General features: G+C 42.4%; 1 protein-coding gene across 8 annotated transcripts in view; it reads right to left on the bottom strand.

The window, feature by feature from the left end:
* Positions 1 to 332: 332 nt before the first annotated feature.
* The window catches only part of CHN1 (chimerin 1), a 223,818-nt gene continuing 204,372 nt past the window's right edge, over positions 333 to 19,778 (bottom strand). For 5 of the 8 annotated variants that reach the window (XM_040643705.1, XM_040643711.1, XM_040643701.1 and 2 more), the window contains 5 exons: positions 13,106 to 13,279; positions 12,284 to 12,361; positions 9,055 to 9,192; positions 2,451 to 2,556; positions 333 to 1,121 (listed from right to left, as the gene is read on the bottom strand). In XM_040643705.1, the coding sequence (XP_040499639.1) occupies positions 950 to 1,121; positions 2,451 to 2,556; positions 9,055 to 9,192; positions 12,284 to 12,361; positions 13,106 to 13,279 (668 nt within the window). In that variant the 3' untranslated portion in view covers positions 333 to 949. The other 3 variants (XR_005838374.1, XR_005838375.1, XR_005838376.1) reach the window with 3 other exon arrangements.

Raw genomic sequence — 19,778 nt, 5'->3', positions numbered from 1 at the left:
TCTGATGGCTCGAGAAGGAAAAACTGCCTGCCCCCCGCCCCCCACAAAAGTTGAGAAAATAGTCGAGCTTTCTGCCGAAGTATGCAAGAAGAACAATCCAATGGATGGGTGTTTTAATCCTCAGCAGTTTTAAATTATTTTAGGAACTCAACACAAAACCTTAGTATTAAATAAATGGCCAAACACATTTCCCCAAATATTCTCAATAGTGGGGAAAAGGTAAGCTATCAATATTTTTGATTTCTAAATCCAGATTTAATAAATTAATAAATCCATGCCAGATAAAAACACAAAATGGCAACTAAAAGCCAATAATAACATAACAGAAGATGTTCCGCATTGTACTTTTTTTATTGGTGGATAATTTACTAAAGTAACAAATCTGAAAACACATTTTGCTTTTGCTGGCAAGAAAGGACTATGTTAGAGAAGAACTAAGAGAAACCAGAAACCAAGCGCTGGGAGGACAGTCGGCATATGCTCTAGTCTATGGCGGGGCAGCGGCCGGAGGTGCTGCTTCATCCGTTTGTGCGCGTGTTCGTAGAAGCGTCGGAAACCAACGACACAGAACCCGAAAGCGAAGTCACGACAGATTGACTCTGCGAAACATGCTGAATTACAACCACAGACTACCCGGGACAAAGAGGCGGTGCAGGCTTGTTGTCTCCTTTGTGTGGGGTTCCCTTGCCAAAGAGGGGGCTAACCATGCAATAGCTTGAGTTCTCTTAACATGATAAACACCCAGGGTTACGAGAACTGGAGCGCGTGTGTTCACTGTTTTACAAGGACAGCTGAGCGGTGCTACTGAAACAATGGAAAGTTCCTTCATTTTAATCTGGCTATCTGCCCAAACGTCTAACCAAGAAATAATTCAGCTATAAGAGCCAATTAAATTACTATAAAACATTCCTTCATCTGCAAAACATTTTTTTTCCCTGCGAACTAAAGTTTAAAATAAAATGTCTTCATTTTTGATCAGCAGCTCCACCACCAGTCTCTGGTATCGTATATCGTTCAAGGCGGCCATGGCGTCTAGCTCTGGCGATCTCATCAGGGTCGGGCCGAACACAATGCCAAGGTTCTCGGCGTTCATAAGATTCTCCTTCTCGTGCAGGGTCACTCTGAAAAACATAAGCAAAGGAGCGGCCTTCGTGTAAGCGCCGGCCTTCTGCACGCAGCTCGAGCACTAAAACAAAAACTGGGTTCCTGCCCACTTACCAACTCTCCGGCTACGTGCGTTCTCCGTCCCCCTCTTCACTTCAAAGTAAATTATACTGATAAATTAACCTTCTGGTGATCACCGAAGCCCCCGCCCGAGCTCGCTGCTGGACTGTGTGCGTTCGGTTCTATGAGCCGCCGCGGGCCGCAGGGGTGTGTTTGCACATAGTGGACAAGGGGCTGGGTCGTCTCGATTATTCCATCAGCCCCTCCTACCACTGGGCTGTCCTGTCCCCTGGATTTTTACTGAGTATCTGGGGAGGGCGGTGGGGGCACAGAGATGGCTGAGGGCAAGCCACCTGGGCCGGGAGGCTGAGTGTTCGAGGTCCCGCTCTCCTGCTACAGCAAAGGCCCAGACTGGGATTTGAGAGCTGTTCCTCTGCTTTAGTGTGAAGGACTTAATTGCATCCCTATATGAAGCAAACTTGAATTTGCAAGGGAAGTTGTAAGCATATTAAACACAAGTTTTAGCTCCCGCTGCTTCTAAGGAGGGAAATCATGTAAATGTTAAATGCGCCATCAGTTAAATATTCATTTCTGGGTAGCTCTTGCCGAGAGGCATACAAAATAGATGTCAAGTTCTGTCTTTTTTGTTTCTAATTGGTTTTATATTTTGAAACTCCAAAACCACTAAAACTTGATCACATAATTTAAAATAGTTTGCTTCAACTGGTAGAGAGCGCGAGGGGCCGAGCAGGGAAATGCAGTTATACCATCAACCTACTTAAGACATGAAGCCAGAAGTAACCGAAATATTGTATTTTCTATTCCTCCCTCTACCTAGCCTTATTTTACTCCATTTTTTATAGCCGTTTTCAGTGTGGGAGACATTAATGCGATCATCTAAAATCCTGTCACCAAGTGCGAAGTGCCTATTTTGGAGCAAGAAGTAAGAAAAGTGAGCCTTCTGGCGAGTTGCTTCGCTCTTTACTATGCTAATGCTCATGTCCTTACAGCCACAACCTTTTCTCTTTCCACAAAAATCGGTTACGTCCTTGGCAGAACATCAGTATCTCTCACATATTTGCAAACACAGACTGGAACTGCAAATACGGCTGCGTCAGAATCCCGTCTGTATCCGGCACCGTAGCGCAGCGTATTTTTAGCATTCCTTCTCAACTTGTGCATTTGTTTATTCCCTCAATAATTTGTCCTTTCTTTCACCTTTGGTTTCATCTGATTCTTAAAATTCGGCTGCAGTGCAAGCAGAAGCTTCCGAGCCTGTAACTTGCCTCTTTAGATGCGCCATGAGGTACCGCAGGGTTTCGCAGTGAGCGGGCGGCAGCAGCTTCAGGGCCTCGTGGAGGGTTTCTAATTGCTCATCGGGATCCATCATTTCTGAAATAGCAAGTTGAATACCAAGGAGAAGAACCTTAACAGACAACTTGTATAAATTTTGCTTCACTGGATTTTATTCTTGGGGTGATCTTCTAGGACCGGTAAGAAATGCTTTCTCACAGATCCTTGCCCACAGCTCTGGAAAATATTTTTAAGGCTCGAGTCTCAGATTTCCAAAAGGCTTAGTTTCAACACATTGGCTCGGGACTTTTGGGGACAGCACCCACTTGATTCACTTGAGTGCCTTAGGGTCTGGTCACGGTGGGACCTGGACATTGGGTAGACAGGATGTAACCATAAAGAAATCAGACACATGCATACACAGCTTAAAAACGTAGATATGCAAATGAGGTCATCTTACAACATTACAGACGTACTTACGGGATGTTAATTCGTTCAGAATACTTGGGACATCCCCGTTCAGCGACGGTGAACAAACGCTGCCCCTGGCAGCCCCCTGCCCAAGTCTGAATTGATATTCATGCTCTTTTCTTTTTAAACCAAGAAAGGTATCATCCAGTATTTACTTCCTTGGTTTTAATTTACTTTTCGTTATGTGAAAAAGTCAAATCTACCCTCCGAGCACAAACATACTCTACTACTTAGGACATCTGGAGAACGCAGTGAGACTGTGAAGGCAGTTCTCACTGTTGGGAGTGCCAGCAGGGTCCCCGAAAGGAAGGCGGCCCCTCCGAAGGTATAAGCTTCACAGGGACCCATCTTCACTTGGACATTTTAGTTCTGCTGTGTTGGCCAAAACCCAGCATGTTCCTTTGAGGTCACAGACTGCATTTAGTTCATCAATTATTTCCATAATCAGAAACATCAGATGTCTTCGGAATTCTGTGCTCTCGAAAAGAGCACCTAGCACATTCCTGCTTCTACTCCGACGTCAGGCAGATAGGGTGCCTTTAAATGTGGGATTGCACGGCAGTTGCACGGCGACCCCAGAGTGCTGAGTCTCAATCAGGAGAGCAGCCTTCAAATGCTGGAAGGCCACAGCTGACCACAGCGTATCATTTAAGACACAAGACTCAGAATCCTAGTTTTCTAACGTCCAAGACAAACCGACTCAATGGCAATGCATCAGACTCAGGTTAAAACTGACAGAAAAGTGAATGTGAGAGTTCCTAGCACTGGCAGCGCAGATTCGATAAATGTCAGCATGTGAAGAGTGAAGCTTTTTAACTCAAAGAAACTTTGGCCATTTTAGAATTTCTGCCCAAAGCTTACCCAGGGTTCCTGGTTCGTTTCTCAGTAATGAAGGATGTATTATTTGCCATGATCATTGATGCATGGTCTTTGAAACTTCGGGTCTTTAAAGAATGTCAGTTCATAACAGCAATACCATCTCGGATACTGAAATTCAATCATTTAATTTCTAGAATTAAGAAAATTCCATTTACTATAGAAAACTTTTACTTAGTATTTATAATTTTTACCACAGGACTAGGTAATTTGAAACTATATTGTTTTGGAAATTGAAAAAAAGTAACCGTTTCCTTTTAATTTCCACATTTAATCTTTGCAGGGAGAATCTTTAGATGGTGTGAAATTAGGGACAGTGTTGGTGGACTAGCAAATAAAAAAAATTCCCTGCTCACAGAGAGCTTATTTTCTGTCTCGGAGGGTGACTGACAATAATGAACACATCCCTTCCAGTTTGTACTGTATTAGAATGAGGCTAGTGCAATGGAAGAAAACAGCAGGGTAAGAAACACCACAAGTGTTAGGGGGTGCAATTTTAACTGGGGGTCAGGATAGACCTCCATGAGAAAGTAGGTCTTCAGTAAAGACTCTGAGGGCGCGGGGGGGATGAACCACACGGAGATCTAGGGGTAGGGGTTCCAGGCAGAGGGGCAGCCGTGCAAGGATCCTGAGGGGCGAGTATGCCTGTGACGTTTGAGGACAAGTGAGAAGCCAAATGTGGCTGCACTCGAGTGAGCAGAGGGAAATGGAAGGGAGTGAGGTCAGAAAGGTAACAGGACACTGTTGTGTCAGGGGCTGTGGGCTATTGCAGGGACTCAGCAATTTACTGAGAGAAATGGGAAGGTGCTGAACAAGGACATGATCTGACAGACATTGCTCACAGTATCTCTCCTCTGTCTGCCACGTGGGAAACAGACTATGGAAAGATCAGAGTAAAAACAGACCATTCTAGTAACTATTACAAAAATGCAGGTGAGGGGGGCGCCTGGCTAGCACAGTCTTAAGCATCTGACTCTTGGTTTGGGCTCAGGTCATGATCTCAGGGTTGTGAGACTGAGCCCCCTATGGGTTCTGTGCTCAGCGGGGAGTCTGCTTAAGATTCTTTCCTTCTCCGTCTGACTCCAGGCTTGCACACACTCTCTTGTTCTCTCTCTCTCAAATAAATAAATATAGCTTTAAAAAGAAATCCAAGTGAGGAATGACTCTAGCTTAGGTCAGGTGGTGGCAGTGAAGGTGATAAGAAGTTACTGGATTCCGGGTATATTTTAAAGGTAGAGTCCATGGGATTTCCTGATAAGGGATGTATGAGGGGGAGAAGAATCAAGAATGAGCTAAGTTTTGGGCTTTGGCAACTGGGAGGGTGGAGGTGGAAGAGGTTTCATGGCAAGATCCAGGGTTCTATTTGAGGTGTCTTTCAGACACCCAAATGAGCGTGCTGATGGCGGATTAGTCTGGTGCTCAGGGAGAGGTCCGGACTGGAGATGTGAATTTGGGGACATATGATAAACTGCATTTGAATATACTGACATCAAATTGACAGAGATTCTTCCCTGGAATTAATTTTTCTTTTTCTTTTTTTCCCTACTTAAAGACGTATTACCCATAATTTTTTCAGAGAACACAAATCTTTTGCCCTAAGAAGACCACAGCAAAGTTAAAGAGAAAGAAAGACAAACTGGAATGTATTTAGAGACGAACAACCACCATTAGTAGTTTCGGGCTTGTATGGGGAAGAGGGTGATATTAGGACCATTCCAATGGGAGGGAGGCAAAAGCAGGCGGATCTCTGTTGTGCACAAGCAGGGTTTTCTGACTGTGACATCTGTCCGCCAGCAGCTGCCTGCAGAGAGAAGCGGAGATCTTGCAGTTACTGGGTATTTATAAAAGAATGTGTTTTAGAAGGAAGTCTTGTTAACATGACCCTTTAGAAGATCTAAAAACTCTCAAGATTCTGTAGTTCTCAATATAAAATTGTTTACTCATTCAACAAATATTTCTTGAGCCCCTAGTATGTAAGTGAGGGACTCTCGCAGGTGCTATGGGAAAATAAATATGAGAGAACTCCCGCTTGTAAAGGGGTTAGTCTAAAAGACAAGACACGAACGCAACCTTCGGCATGAGGGAAGGAGGCTGTGTAAGAGGTCCAGGCGAAGCGTGATGGGGAGACGGAGGAGAAAGATGGCCTGGGGGCTGAGTGAAACAGAGGAGAAGCAGCGATCGTATCTGAAGAAGGTCTGGAAGTATTTGGAAATGTGGACATTGTGAGGGCAGGAAATGGGCGCCTGAACCTGTATCAACATCTAGTTAAAAGTTCTTTTTAAAGTATGTGCTGTCAATTCTTTTAGAGAAAAATTCAAATATAAGAAGAAATAAGACTTAGCCAAGCATAAGGGGTGACTCAGTGTCAGAGTTGAGGGAAAAACTCAGCAAGTTCTCATCCCAGGCTTCCCTTCAGGACATTTTCAGTTGCTTGGGACGAAGAACCCTGGGTTTTATTTCTGAGTTTATCTGACTCACTCAAGGTTACACACTGAGTCATATTGTCTAAGATCTGGGAACAGAGCTTGTAGAGTCCTTGGCCAGAGAAAGATTTCCACATCCAGTGCCGGCAGTGCCATTTTCATCGCGGTCAGGAAGTGCCCTGCGTGCTGGGTTACTGGGCAGGCCTGCGACAGGCACCTGTCCTCTGGGCCACTGCATCGAGGGACAGCAATTTCCTAACCGGTGGGGAGAGGCAGTGAGGAATAAGGGCTCGGTAGTCCGAGACTTCCAGGTGGTTCAAGGGCAGTTTCCAGGGGATTATGAAGACCTTCAAGCCCTTAGATGAGATGCCCTGGCCTCCACCACCCGTGTGTCCCTTTTTCATTTCCTGTAGCCACTCGCCTCCAGCTTCCAAGTGGCAGCATGTCTGCGGGAGGCTGCAACAGCACAGCTCAGACAGCTTTTGCAGGAGAAAACTTAAATGTGAATTCTGAGTTTTTGTTGGCAAGAAACGCTAATGAATGCCAGAGAAACCCAAGCCCTAAAGAACAGGGTCCCCCATTTCCTAGGGGCTGAGTGATAAAAAGGTTCAAGAGCACCTGCCTCTGGAAGGATCAGCTCGCCCTGACCACCCTTTGGGAGGACGTCCTGCCCCCCTGCCTTCCTCCCGTGGGTAAGTCTTCTGTTCCACCCGGGAAGCCAGGCAGTGGGCTGAGTGGAGGGAGTGAGGGCTGGGACATTAGACAGATGTGAGTCAGAATGCCAGGGCCACCTCCTCCAGCCACAGCACCTTGGACAATTTACTTACACCTATAACATCTCCTTCCTAACATGATATCCTGGCGGAGCGCCTGGCTGGCTCAGTTGGAAGAGCTTGCAACTCTTGATCTCAGGGTCATGAGTTCGAGCCCCACACTGGGTGGAGAGATTACTAAACTAAAACTAAACTAAAATGATATTGTGGCTGTAAAATGCCTAATATGATTTCTGGCTCTATAAATATTAGCTTGTCTCATCTCCCTTATGTGCCTCTAAAGGTAAGAGAAGGGTGGTATCTATGTGTCTAAAGAATGAAACAGACTCTACTGCTAGAAGAGACACAGACAAGGACACAGTGTTCCATAAACAATGAGATCAGTAGCAAGCACGTGCAATAAACATTGATATTGTATATAAGTATTAGGCCATGGTTTTGGTGTCATGGAAATCACACATCAAAATAGTTGAAATTATAAGAAGGAATCCACCTTGATTTAGGGAAGTTTCTGTCCTGTGATGGCTTTGAAGAGCTCTCTGAGGTAGAACAGGGGGGTTGCTGATGTGCAAAGGGAGGCCTGTTCCAGATACAAACCCCAGAACCCTGACAGATGGTTTGGAAGGTTAACCGAGGCAGCTGAAGTAGGTGTGGGCTTGAAGGTGAAACGATGTGGGAGTGTGGGGGGCAAAACCTTGAACCCCAATAAGGAAGGCTTGGATTTTTCTTCTACATAGATGAGGCAGTTGTGTAGAGTTCGGAACCTGGGTTTGAAGGACTGCTTTGTCCTCTGCTAATGGGGTGCCCTTGGCTTCGGCACAGAAGCTAAGTTTGTTTTCCTCCAAAGCCACACTGGGAACAGGACACTGTCCTCTTGGGCCCTCAGTGTTGTCCTGCAGATCAGGGCAAATTGTGGACAGAGCAGCCCTTCATGATGTGTGTGTCAAGAGACATCCATGTTCATGGCCATCAGACTTCTCTCTCTGGGGTGGAAACATCTGCCCCACAAAACAGTAACGCATGAGCTCCCGCAGACAGTTTTCACGATCAGCACTGAATCGATCCCAAAATAAGGGGAGTTAAATTCCTATGGGAGAGATCTAGAGTCTTTCAGACTCCTAACGCGGACATTTGTACAAAGCAGTGTAATTCTCCTGGCTGTTCTTTACATGAGAGCTGGGCTGACCCCCAAGAAATCAGGGCTCCAGGGAACTAACCACAGAAATTCTCAACAAAAGCACTAAAGGGGAAACTAAAAATTAGAACAAAGCAAGCCTGTACTTCACGAAATTTCCAAGTCAAAAAGCAAATCAGTGTTACTAAGAAAGTCATGTTATTATTTAAAGATCAAGACAACATATGGTTTTTAAGAGAGAAAAGCAAATGACAGAAATAGCCTATCTTTCCTAAAAAATGGCAATGCCAACACTTAAAATCTGTTAAAAATTCCCTTCTTTAAAAAAATGAAGTGTGAATTACAGGTATGAGTTTTGCACCATAAATAAAATTTGGCATATAAGCCTTTGCTTTTTCTCATTTGCATCTCAACTAGAACTTAAAAAACCACTTCTTGATCTAAAACAGTGCTCCTAAAGTATGGTCTACGGACCAGTGCCAGCTCGCAAACTGCCTGTTAATGGTCTGTCACAGGAGGAGGACAGAAACTGAAAGTAAGAATTTGGAAACTTTTATGGAACCTGACAGAGCGACTTTTACGCCTAGCTGAATCCAGTAACAAAAGAGTTTGGTCCTGTTTTTCAATTTTATTTTTCTAGTTATTTTTATTTTGTGGAAGTGTCGGTCCTTCCCTAAGGAGCACTGGGCGAAGCCTTACTTTGGAAAGTGAGGGTTAGCACATTACAAAGCAGCTTCGGACGGCAGAAGTCATAAATGACCGACGTTAGAGAGGAGGTCAGAACTCCTGTGAGTATATTAGCCGTGCAGAGAGGCGAGGGGGAAACAGTTAACACGCATTCGAGAAACTCGGGAAAACCGGCGAAGCGGTGCGCGCGGAGGCGGGCCGCCGGGTCCCTGGGGCGCGCCCGCGGACTTACTGGCGGACTCGATAAACTTCGGGTAGGCGTCGTACGTGATCAGGGGGATCGGGAGATCCCTGAAGTAGAGCTTCAGCGCGCCGGTGATGATGTTGATGTCTTCGTACATGTTCACAGAAATATCTGCTTTCTCACCATCTGGGAAGGATGTTAAAAAAATGAGAGGAACTACCTGCATGCAGAGCACTGTTTCGATAACGTATTTTTGTACAGTCTTTAGAGATTAGCAGTGCGTCAGTGTTTAGTATCAAATTCGGTGTGCTGATGGATATAAACGATCAATTTTCTGTGGAAAGCAAAATCGGGGTTTTTGTTTTGTTTTTGGTCTTTGTGGGTTTTGTTTTTTGTGTTTTTTTTTTTTTTTGAATTTTCTATTCTGAAGTTACTTATTTTTCCAGGTTTAATTAGGAGGGGGAGTAGGAGAGGACAGAGGTCAATAGCAGTATTTGTAAATTTCAGGAGTACTTGAGAATTCCTAGGGGAATGATGCCTGATGGCTTTTCCTTTCTTTTTAAAATAAACCTGGAGCATACGAAAAATAACAAGAAAGGCCCTAACTTACAAAAGGCCACCTCTGACTCACCCCAGGCTCCGACACAAGACGGGATGTTGTCTGAGCCCTGGGGGTAGGCAGATAGTAAGAAGTGACAGTAAAATGAAACAAAACTTCAGAGTGTTGAACTAACAGAAGTTATAAGACAGAGGAGTGCTTTAGAGATGCTGGGCCTTAAGACTCTCAAGTAAACCTGGCCTTCCTTTACTCCCCTGCATTTAGTCACTGGTTAAAATATCGGATTTTCATCTACAAAAGATTTAATTAGTGCCTACCCTGAGCTGATCTTCTACTAGGTTCCTTTTATTCCATTTGGCTTATGAATGATTTCTACCAGTTAAAAAAGCAGGCTCTTCCCCACCCAGGTATTTGAATGGCTAAAATCCAGAACCCAGACAGATGCTGGAGAGCATGTGGAGCCACAGAACTGGAAGCTGTTGTGGTGGGAAGGCAAAATGGTACAGCCACTTCGGGGGGAGACGGTTTCTTCCAAAGCTAAACGTCCTCTTACCGTATGATCCAGCAATCACACTCCTGCGTATTTACCCGGACGAGCTGAACACTACTTATGTCTACACAAAAATGCGCTCACAAAGATTTATAGCCACTCTCATTCATAATTGCCAAAAAATTGGAAGCAATTGAGATGTCCTTCAATAGGCGAATAAACTGTGATATATCTGGACAAAGGAATGGTAGTAAGCAACAGCAAGAAAAGCGCTATCAAGCCATGAAAAGGCATGGGAGAACTTCAAATGCATTCTGCTAAGTAAAGGAAATCAGCTGAAAAAGGGTACATACTCTGTGATTCCAACTATACAACATTCTGGAAAAGGCAAAACTATGGAGTCAGTAGAAAGAACAGTGGTTGTCTGGGGTTCAGGGGGAGAAAGGGAAGGATGAACAGGTAAACCACAGACAATTCTCATGGCAGTGAAAGTTCTATGCGCCACTGTAATGTGGATAGAGGACATTATGCTTTTGCCAAACCCACAGACTGTACAACATAGTGAACTTCAACGTAAGCTACGGACTTTAGTTACTAATAACATATCAATGTTGGTTCATCAGTTGTAACAAATGTACTATACTAATGCAAGATGTTAATAACAAGTTGGGGGGGCACGAGAGGAGAGGTTATATGGGAAATCTCTGTACTTTCTGTGAAATTTGTAAGCTAAAACTGCTGTTACCTTAAAACTAAACCTAAAACTACTCTAATAAAGTCTGTTCTTTAAAGAAGCCTCTTTTAGGGGCTCCTGGGTGGCACAGCGGTTAAGTGTCTGCCTTCGGCTCAGGGTGTGATCCCGGCGTTATGGGATCGAGCCCCACATCGGGCTCCTCTGCTATGAACCTGCTTCTTCCTCTCCCACTCCCTCTGCTTGTGTTCCCTCTCTTGCTGGCTGTCTCTATCTCTGTCAAATAAATAAATAAAATCTTTAAAAAAAATGAAAATGAAAGAAGCCTCTTTTAAATGCAAAATACCATGGCCTATCAGACATTCACATTCCAGTGTGAATTAGATCACGGATATCTGTCTTTCACACTTGGTTGAAATCACAGGCAGTGGCAGTACAAATTGGGATAGACCACTTTCTGGGAGGAAAAGGCAACGTGGAATGCTTCCCTGAGGGACCTCAGGCAAGTGTGCGGGTGCTAGGGGCCCAAAGACCTGGAAAAGGGGCTGGGGGAGAGCACAAAAGGAAGGTAGAAGAATTATGAAGGCAAATACCACATCTATCAACATTTTTACTCAGGAAAAAAGAGAGAATATTGGTATTCTCTTCTGCCACATGGTTCCTGTTTCCACTATCTATTAGTTATTTTTCTATAAGAATCCACATTTCAAATATATTGTCTCATTATAGGGTACACATCCAATTTTTGGTTTGGAAAATAAAGTCACCAATCTTATAGTTCAGTTATACGACAGGTAAAACTGAATTTGGATGCTGATCTGAGAACACTTCTACCATTCAGCTAATTCTTTCTATAGTAAGATAATTGTATCTTGTCCCCTCTCCTTTCACTTCTTACTCTCTAAGCCACAGCACTTTTTAGGGCCTTGACAAGGATGGCCTCAGGGCCTTTGCACACTCTTCTCTTGCCAAGGTCTTTATATATTCTGTTTCTTTGCTACTCAACCATTATATGATCAACCACTATTCTTTGGAAAAGGCTCTTATCTCCAGCATTCCCTCAACCCCAACAAACTAGGCTATGTTCCACAGTTATTAATATTTTCCTTTATGGCATTTATTAAAATCAATAAAAATTCTGTGGTGGGTCTCCACTCAGTCAAATATAGTGATGGGATGCATGGACGACAGGCAGTTAGGTGGGTCAACTACAACCTGGGAAATCTGAGATTCCCCCAACCACCCTGCCCTATTTTCTCCATGATTTTGGTAAATTTAACTGTTCTGTGTATATTTTTATGAACACAGACCAGCCTTGGGTGCTCAGGTACTGGTAATACAGTTACATTTTACGTTTCTTTCTCACTTTGAAATGTAACAGTTTAATGTACTAATAAAAAGTAAAATTCCAAGGTAACTTAATTTGGTATAATAATCAATGACTTCGACAAATGACGTAAAGAAGAACATAAGAACTTGTGCCTTCTTGGCAGAGAGCATTGTTGTCGGAAGTTAACGAACACGCTGAAAAGCGCACCTCTATCAAAAGCCATCTTGACATCTTCGATTAAGTCGCTAAATCCTGATACTCGATATAGTCCTTCAGAATTAAGACCTGTACAGATAAAGCAAGGGAGCTAATTAGTTTCTTTGGAATTAGGCCTTTTCTCCAAATTTTAACTTCTTCCCATATTCAGGCTGGGGAAGTAATGTGCATGAGAGGATGATTAAATGTACTTGTTTAGAAACCTCTTCACATTTTCTCCTAAAATAAAACCACTGCACTCAGTTTTTAAACTCTGACCTACTGTTACCTGCGTATTTGTAATTTGGCTCATCACTTAGTCTAATTAGATCAAATATGTGGAGCCTTAAGGGAAAGAATTCATCCCAATTATACCATAAATTCTTTTACATAACCGAAGACTAAGCTAACCATATTAATAGGCCCATACCAGTGGTTCCCAAATGGGAAATAATGATTAGGATGCAGCTCTGGTTTTTGGTTTAGGATAGTTTTAATAGAGCATTTACACCTTTGTTTCTTGGACCCAGAGAAATGTAAAAAGTGAAAAACAAATTGCTGTCTACATGTCAACTTTTTATAGACTAGAAACATCATCATCCATAAAAATATTTAAGCATATTTCCTATAACTAGTTAAATGTACCTTAAAATCAAGCTGGTTCATTATTTGCTAAATTAACTCCTTTCAGCCTTTCAGATCATTTGACATCTGAAATCATTCCCCCCTAAACTTACAGAAGACAACTGGATTATGCAATGAGGCACCAGAAGGGCGTCAGAACTTGCACTCACGGTGCGTTACAACTGCTGAACCACACTGGAAACGCCTCACCTCTAGATTCGATTTCCCTGATGCACATGTCCACCACCATTGGTCGCTTAGTGATATGGGCTTTCACGAGTGTCGTCAGGTCACAACTGTATACCTTCTTGACATGTTTCAAGTCTGGCTTACAGTCATTTGGGACCATCTTGGAACACTGCTTATGAACATTCAAACCACAATCTAAAAAAAATATAGAAAGGAAAAATTCATCAATGTTTTCAGAGTTTTGAGCATTCTGGAGTGTTTATTTTAGCAAAAAACACTCCATCCAGCTTGAGGTAGGCTTAAAAGGGAACTAGCTTCCAGCAGTTTCTGCAGAGTGTAAAAACATTCCTCCCATCTTTTCTCTTGGAAAATTTTGGCTTTAAGTCAGCAAATGAGAATTCTAGCTCATGCTTCATCATTTACTTGCCGTATCATCTCAGGAGAGATTCAACCCAAATAAAACTAAATTAATAAGTGTTTAAATGTCTATAAAATGTAATATGCCAAATAGGCAACTTAAAATTGTCCATTTCTTTTAAGTGGCATAAAAATTATATCTGATGTGGGATATATAATTGTATTTCAATATATCTGATATGAAGAGGAATCAGATCTCCAAAAGTAAGAGTATCCCAGGGCCTTCTTAAATTCATGGTGCTCATATTTATATCTATTCATAAGCCTTGATACATACACACACACAACTAATAAATTTAGTGGCTAAAACTAACCATAGTTGCTGTTTACTATTAGCACCAGCTTACTAATGCCAAGCACTAGTCCGAGTGCTTTACATTATTTCCATTAAGCTCACAAAACTCTATGAAATAGGTATTATTTTTCTTCTCATTTTATAAATCTGATAAAACCAAGCACGTAAGTGTTAGGTAATTTACCCAAGGTCATGCACAGAGTGTGCAGTGGAGCTGAGAGTCAAGCCTATGGAAATTTCTAGGGTCCACGATTTTAACACCTGTGCCATCTTGCCTCTCCTGAAGTTTGTCCTTTGCTTCGTAATTTTACTGAGTTATAACTTCTAAGATGCCAGAACTCAAACATCTTCTAGTTAATGTTATGAGATATTTGATCTTCAACAAAAAGAGAGCAGTGGAATTTTAGAAGGGACAGAGAGGAATTCAAGTATTTTGCTAAATTAGAGTGAAGAGTGATAAACCATTGCTGAATAATTTAACTAAAATAAATGTCATCTTTATGTTTTTAAACACATAACCCGGGGCGCCTGGGTGGCTCAGTCATTAAGCGGCTGCCTTCGGCTCAGGGCGTGATCCCGGCGTTCTGGGATCGAGCCCCACATCAGGCTTCTCCGCTGGGAGCCTGCTTCTTCCTCTCTCACTCCCCCTGCTTCTGTTCCCTCTCTCACTGCCTGTCTCTCTCTGTCAAATAAATAAATAAAATCTTAAAATAAACACATAACCCATTTGATGTTTTTCATAATAACTTGATGTTGACCCCTTGTAAATCTGATTCAGTTATATCCAGGTCTTAACGAAACAATCTGAAAATCCTACAAGGCCATAACCACTGCCTGTGGTCACTGGGCAAGCTTTAGTTTTGCTTGCTCTTTCAGCAAATGTTGGTGATTATCACTGTAATAATGACTTGGTAAAGCTGCAATCTAGTTCTGTACAGCAGTAACAATAAACAAAGATAAGGAACATTTGCCAAAATTTATAAATGGAATCATTCATTCGTTAAATACGTAGACACTGCCAACTTGCAATGAGTATGTAAGGCCCCTGTGACTCAAAGGGAGGAATTCCTTTGTAGCAAGCACCTCCCAGGTGCAAAGACAAGCTAGGTGTAGAGGGACACTGAGTCTTTGCACACACGTTTGTAAGAGAACAGCACTGGAGGTGGCATGACCAGTGCCAACAATGCCCGGCGTTATCATCACTAAAGAATAGCAGCTGCTGCTTTGAACAGAAATGGGCTTCCAGAGCACAGAGCTTGAGCTAGAGTATGGGAGAAAATGACCCAACAACATTCTGTCTAAACAATATTTAGACAATGTCCAAATGACTACATCACCCAGACTCTCAATTCCTCTTTATATCTCTGTTAGGTGCAGAGAAGATTTCTGATTCAATCATAAGGCAAATCAATGGCAAAATGCCACTTAAAAGACTTTGTTTCCCCTGAACAGTTTAATGTTTTCTATAACTTCTATAAGTTAGAATTAGCTCTATGATCTATTAGCTGTGCGATTTCGAGTGAGTTACCTTTCCTGGGCCTCAGTTATGTGAAAAAAGGAATAATAGTATTTATTATTAGCTCTATTATCTATCCATTATTAGGTTCACGTGAGGCTTTAATATTAATATATGTAATTCTTACGCATAGTAGGTTAGAAGTGTTCACCAGGACTACGTTTTTGTCATTATCGAGAAGAACCTTTTGAGGGGCCTTTTCTATGCAGCACGCCAGGGTCTGTTACAAGGTATTGTCCTAATCAGCTTATGGTCAGAGGCTAAGTGGAATTCTGGGCCAGTTCTGTCTGTCATGTGTGAATGCAACTGGACCTGGGTGACTGGGGTTATAGCAGCCTCCTCATCTTTACTGTTCTAATGCATTTCATTTACATAAACGTGTCTCCAAGTATTTAATTTTTCTCGGCTTTCACCAAATCTGGGGAGTTTTCAGCCACTCATTTTTCAAATATTTTTTCAGCCTCTATCCACTTCTGGGATTCCAACAATGCAAATGTTAAATCTTTCGCTATTCCGCTACAGGTTTCTAAGGCTCGGGTCACTTTTCAAAACCTATTTTCTTTCTCTTGTTTGAGTTGGATAATTTCTATTGATCTGTCTTCAGGTTCACCAATTCCTTCCTCTGTCATCTCCATTCTGCTATTGAGCCCATCTATCTGGCGAGTTTATTGTTAATAAAATTTTCAGTTCTAAAATTTCCACTTTTTATTTTCTATTTCCTACTTTTCATTTGTTTCAAGAGTGTTTATAATTGCTTGCTGGAGCTTGTTATGGTAGCTGCTCGTCTGATAATTCTAGCATCTCAGTCATTTCAGTATCGGCATCTGTTGATTGTCTTTTCTCATCTGAGTTGAAATTTTCCTGCTTCTCAGTATGAACTGTAATTTTTTTTTTAAAGATTTTATTTGTTTATGTGACAGAAAGACAGCCAGTGAGAGAGGGAACACAAGCAGGGGGAGTGGGAGAGGAAGAAGCAGGCTCCCAGCGGAGGAGCCTGATGTGGGACTCGATCCCGGAACGCTGGGATCATGCTCTGAGCCGAAGGCAGACGCTTAACGACTGCGCCACCCAGGCGCCCCCAGTATGAAGTGTAATTTTGAACTGAATCCTGGATATTTTGAGTTTTACAAGAAGACTGGTTCCTATCGAAAATTTCCCTTTTAGCAGATAGTTAACCTGTTGAGATTTAGGATGTATGTCCTGGCTCACTTTTGTAGGCCATGGTTCAAATATCAACCTAGTTTACAAAGCCTTTGTAATGCTACGGCAGTGCTATTTTGCCCACCCTACTTGTATGTTACCCAAATGGCAGGACTGTACCCCACATTCTGGGGAAGGAAAGGGCCATCTCCTAGTTACTGCAGGGTGGGGATGGAAGCCAGGGTTTGCCCAGAAACCTGGTTGGGAAGGAATGCCTTGCTGCATGGAACTATGGGGTACACGTGGAAGACGAGCTAATGCTCATGGTCTCAGCTGCCTCATTACTGCAGGTCAAGGTGAAGGCGGGGCTCCACCCACAGACTTGGGCCAAGAGGGTGCTGCTCCTACTACATGGTGGGGACGAAAGTCCAGGTGCCACCCACAGGCTCAGCCAGGCCACTTTCCTCCAGCAAGGCAGTGATGAATGACAGGGCTCCACTCACTCCCAGGGGAGAGGTGCACCCTGGGGATTGCAGGGCAAAACCAGGTCCTACAATAGAAGCGGCAGCAGCACTGTGCTTGTTCATGATGTTCACCTGGAGGAGGACAGGAAGGGCGGAACGGTTTTCTGGCTGGGCTGTCTTTTCCCAGGGCTCTGGTTAGGAAGAGCAGGTTTTTCTTTGGATTATTTTTTGTCTGTGCTTATGAGCATTTATGGGTTGTGGGCCTCTCCAGTGCCCACGCTGGGGATACACGGGAGGGAGGAAAAGAGCCAACCCCAAACCACCAGGCAACTTGCTGCTGGGTTCCTTGGGTTGGCCTGCCTGCTTTGCTTCACTTTCAGAATCTTCTGATAGTTGCAGTGTAGATTTTGTACAAGGTCTTTTGTTATTAATATTGTGAGTTATAAAATGAAGCCTATTTATTCAACTTGTCCGGAACCGGAAGAATTCCCACATAGTATTTTAAATGTACAAAAGTCAGCAAAGCTTCATAATTTCAAATCAGTGTTGATGTGCCTCATACTTTAAGTGTGTACACAGAAATGACAGATCCAGCTGGAAAGGGCTGGGTAACAACGTATCCCAGTGCCTTTACCTTATAGACAGAGGCAATAGAGCTCCAAGAGGCTAAATGACTTGTTCAGATTACTCAGCCAGAAAGTGCTAGAACTGTGATGTAGCCTTGGCCTCCAGATTCCCAGCCTGTGCTCCTACCGAGTGATGCATGCCACTCTTCAGCAGCGGTGTATCACACGCTGAGCTACGGTTTTCAGCCCTGAAGCCAAATTTGCTAGTTTCAACCTCTCGCTCGGTAATGTTTATGGTACCCATTATTTGTTGTAAATACTTGAGTTTAAAAGACACTGCTATGTTTTACTGTTTTTTTATATATATAAATGATTTGGCAAGGACTTTTTTTAAAATATCAGTCTACTTTAAGTTTTTATTTTAATTCCAGTAACATATAGAATTATGAGTTTCAGTTGTACAATATAGTGATTCAACACTTCTATACATGACCCTGTGCTCATCACGGGTCCTCCCTAATCCCCATCACCGACTTCACCCATCCCCTCACTGCCCTCCCCTCTGGTCACCAGCAGTTTGTTTCTTGGTTTGTGTCTCTCTTTTTTTTACCCCTTTGCTCATTTGTTTTATTTCCTAAATTCCACATATGAGTGAAATCATTGGCAAGGACTTTTAAAAAGCAGTGATAGAAGCTACCCATTATATTCTTGTTTTAGTCATATTCTTTCCCTATGTATAAATTCTATATGGAGAAACACTACAAAGCAAACCAGTAAAATTTTGACACAATATCAAAACATGTGAATGGCACTAGTGGTCTGATATTAATACTAACTTTTCTCCTTTCAATAACTGGAGTTATCTACCACTTTAAACATTAGGCTCCTAGGATTATTTGTGACTCTGAAAAGTGGGTAAGGTGATGACTGAGCTCAGATTTAGGAATTAAGGAAGAGGGAAATGTTTTCTAAACTGATAGTCTTTCTTCCATTTGAATAAGATTAAACTATGGGACAACGTATTCTCAATTTTAGAAATAAATTTCAAAGGCCAAATAATTTGGCAGGATTGGATACAAAGTCCTTCAGACGAACAAAGGATAGGGCAAAGTCATGAAAATAAAGCATCTTTATACCCTTAAGTTCACGGTGCAATATACCAGCTCTGAGCTTGCTCTGAAAATCGCTCCTGCAGGGACTCGCCATACATCAATATTTCAGTTTGCCATTAAGACTTTATTTGGTTTTCATACTTATTTATTAAAGTCATATAACTCCTCTATCATTCCATTTCTCCCAAGGAAGCTCTACACTATAAACAATGGCAAAAGTCCATAAAAGATCATTGCATTTGTTGCATCTCTTGGTTTAATAGGTTATTTTTATGCTACAATTAAACCACATTTCCCCCTCCTAATCCTTCAAGTTAATAAGCATGGACTAAACCATATGAAAGGAAAAATGAAAAAGCTCAAATCACATTTTATTCTGTCCTTTATTAATGTTTCGATTACTTAGACTACCAACTTTAAGCTACTCTCATTTCAGATTTCCTGGGGCTTGATTTCTCTAAAAAACATATGTTTCATATCTAGAAAGCACAAAAATCTATCTTTTGAAAAAAAATAGCTGATATTATTTACATTATATTGATAGGATTAAGGGGTAATGTTAATGTGTGTTTTGAAAGGAAAGATAATTGCTCATTCTTTGGGGGTTCCTATTTTATTTTTTAAAAATTCTTTGAGTGTTCATATTTTAATTATTTCATTAAAAGATTTTTTTTAAAGTACTCTCTATACCCAGTGTGGGGCTTGAACTCACAACCCTGAGATCAAGAGTCACATGCTCTACCGACCAAGCCAGCCAGGTGCCCCATGAATGTTCATATTTTAAATAATTGTGAATGAAAGTTTTATTCTAAAATATCTCTCTTAGATGTCCCCCCTCCCTGAATCCCCACCCAGGAAAAGTGGGAATAGCCCAATTCTAATATGTATCAGTAGTCATTACTTTCATAATAAGCAAAATTAAAAAGAATAACTTGTTCTTTGGGATATTTGTGAAAATACTGCTAACGTGAAATTTCTAAGCAAGTCTAAGCTAATTTCTCACTGGTAATTTATAAGGACAAACAGGGGCACGTGGGTGGCTCAGTTGGCTAAGCGTGCGGCTCTTGGTTTTGGCTCATGGTCTCAGGGCAGTGAGACTGAGCCCTGTGTGGGGCTCCGTGCTCGGCACCGAATCTGCTCAAGATTCTCTTTCCCTCTCCTTCCTCCTCTGCACCGCCCCCCCC

The sequence above is a fragment of the Ursus maritimus genome, unplaced genomic scaffold, assembly GCF_017311325.1.
Source record: "Ursus maritimus isolate PB19 unplaced genomic scaffold, ASM1731132v1 scaffold_1, whole genome shotgun sequence".
Lineage (NCBI taxonomy): Eukaryota > Metazoa > Chordata > Mammalia > Carnivora > Ursidae > Ursus > Ursus maritimus.
The sequence above is the reverse complement of the archived record's forward strand: the minus strand, read 5'-3'. Positions and strand labels throughout refer to the sequence as shown.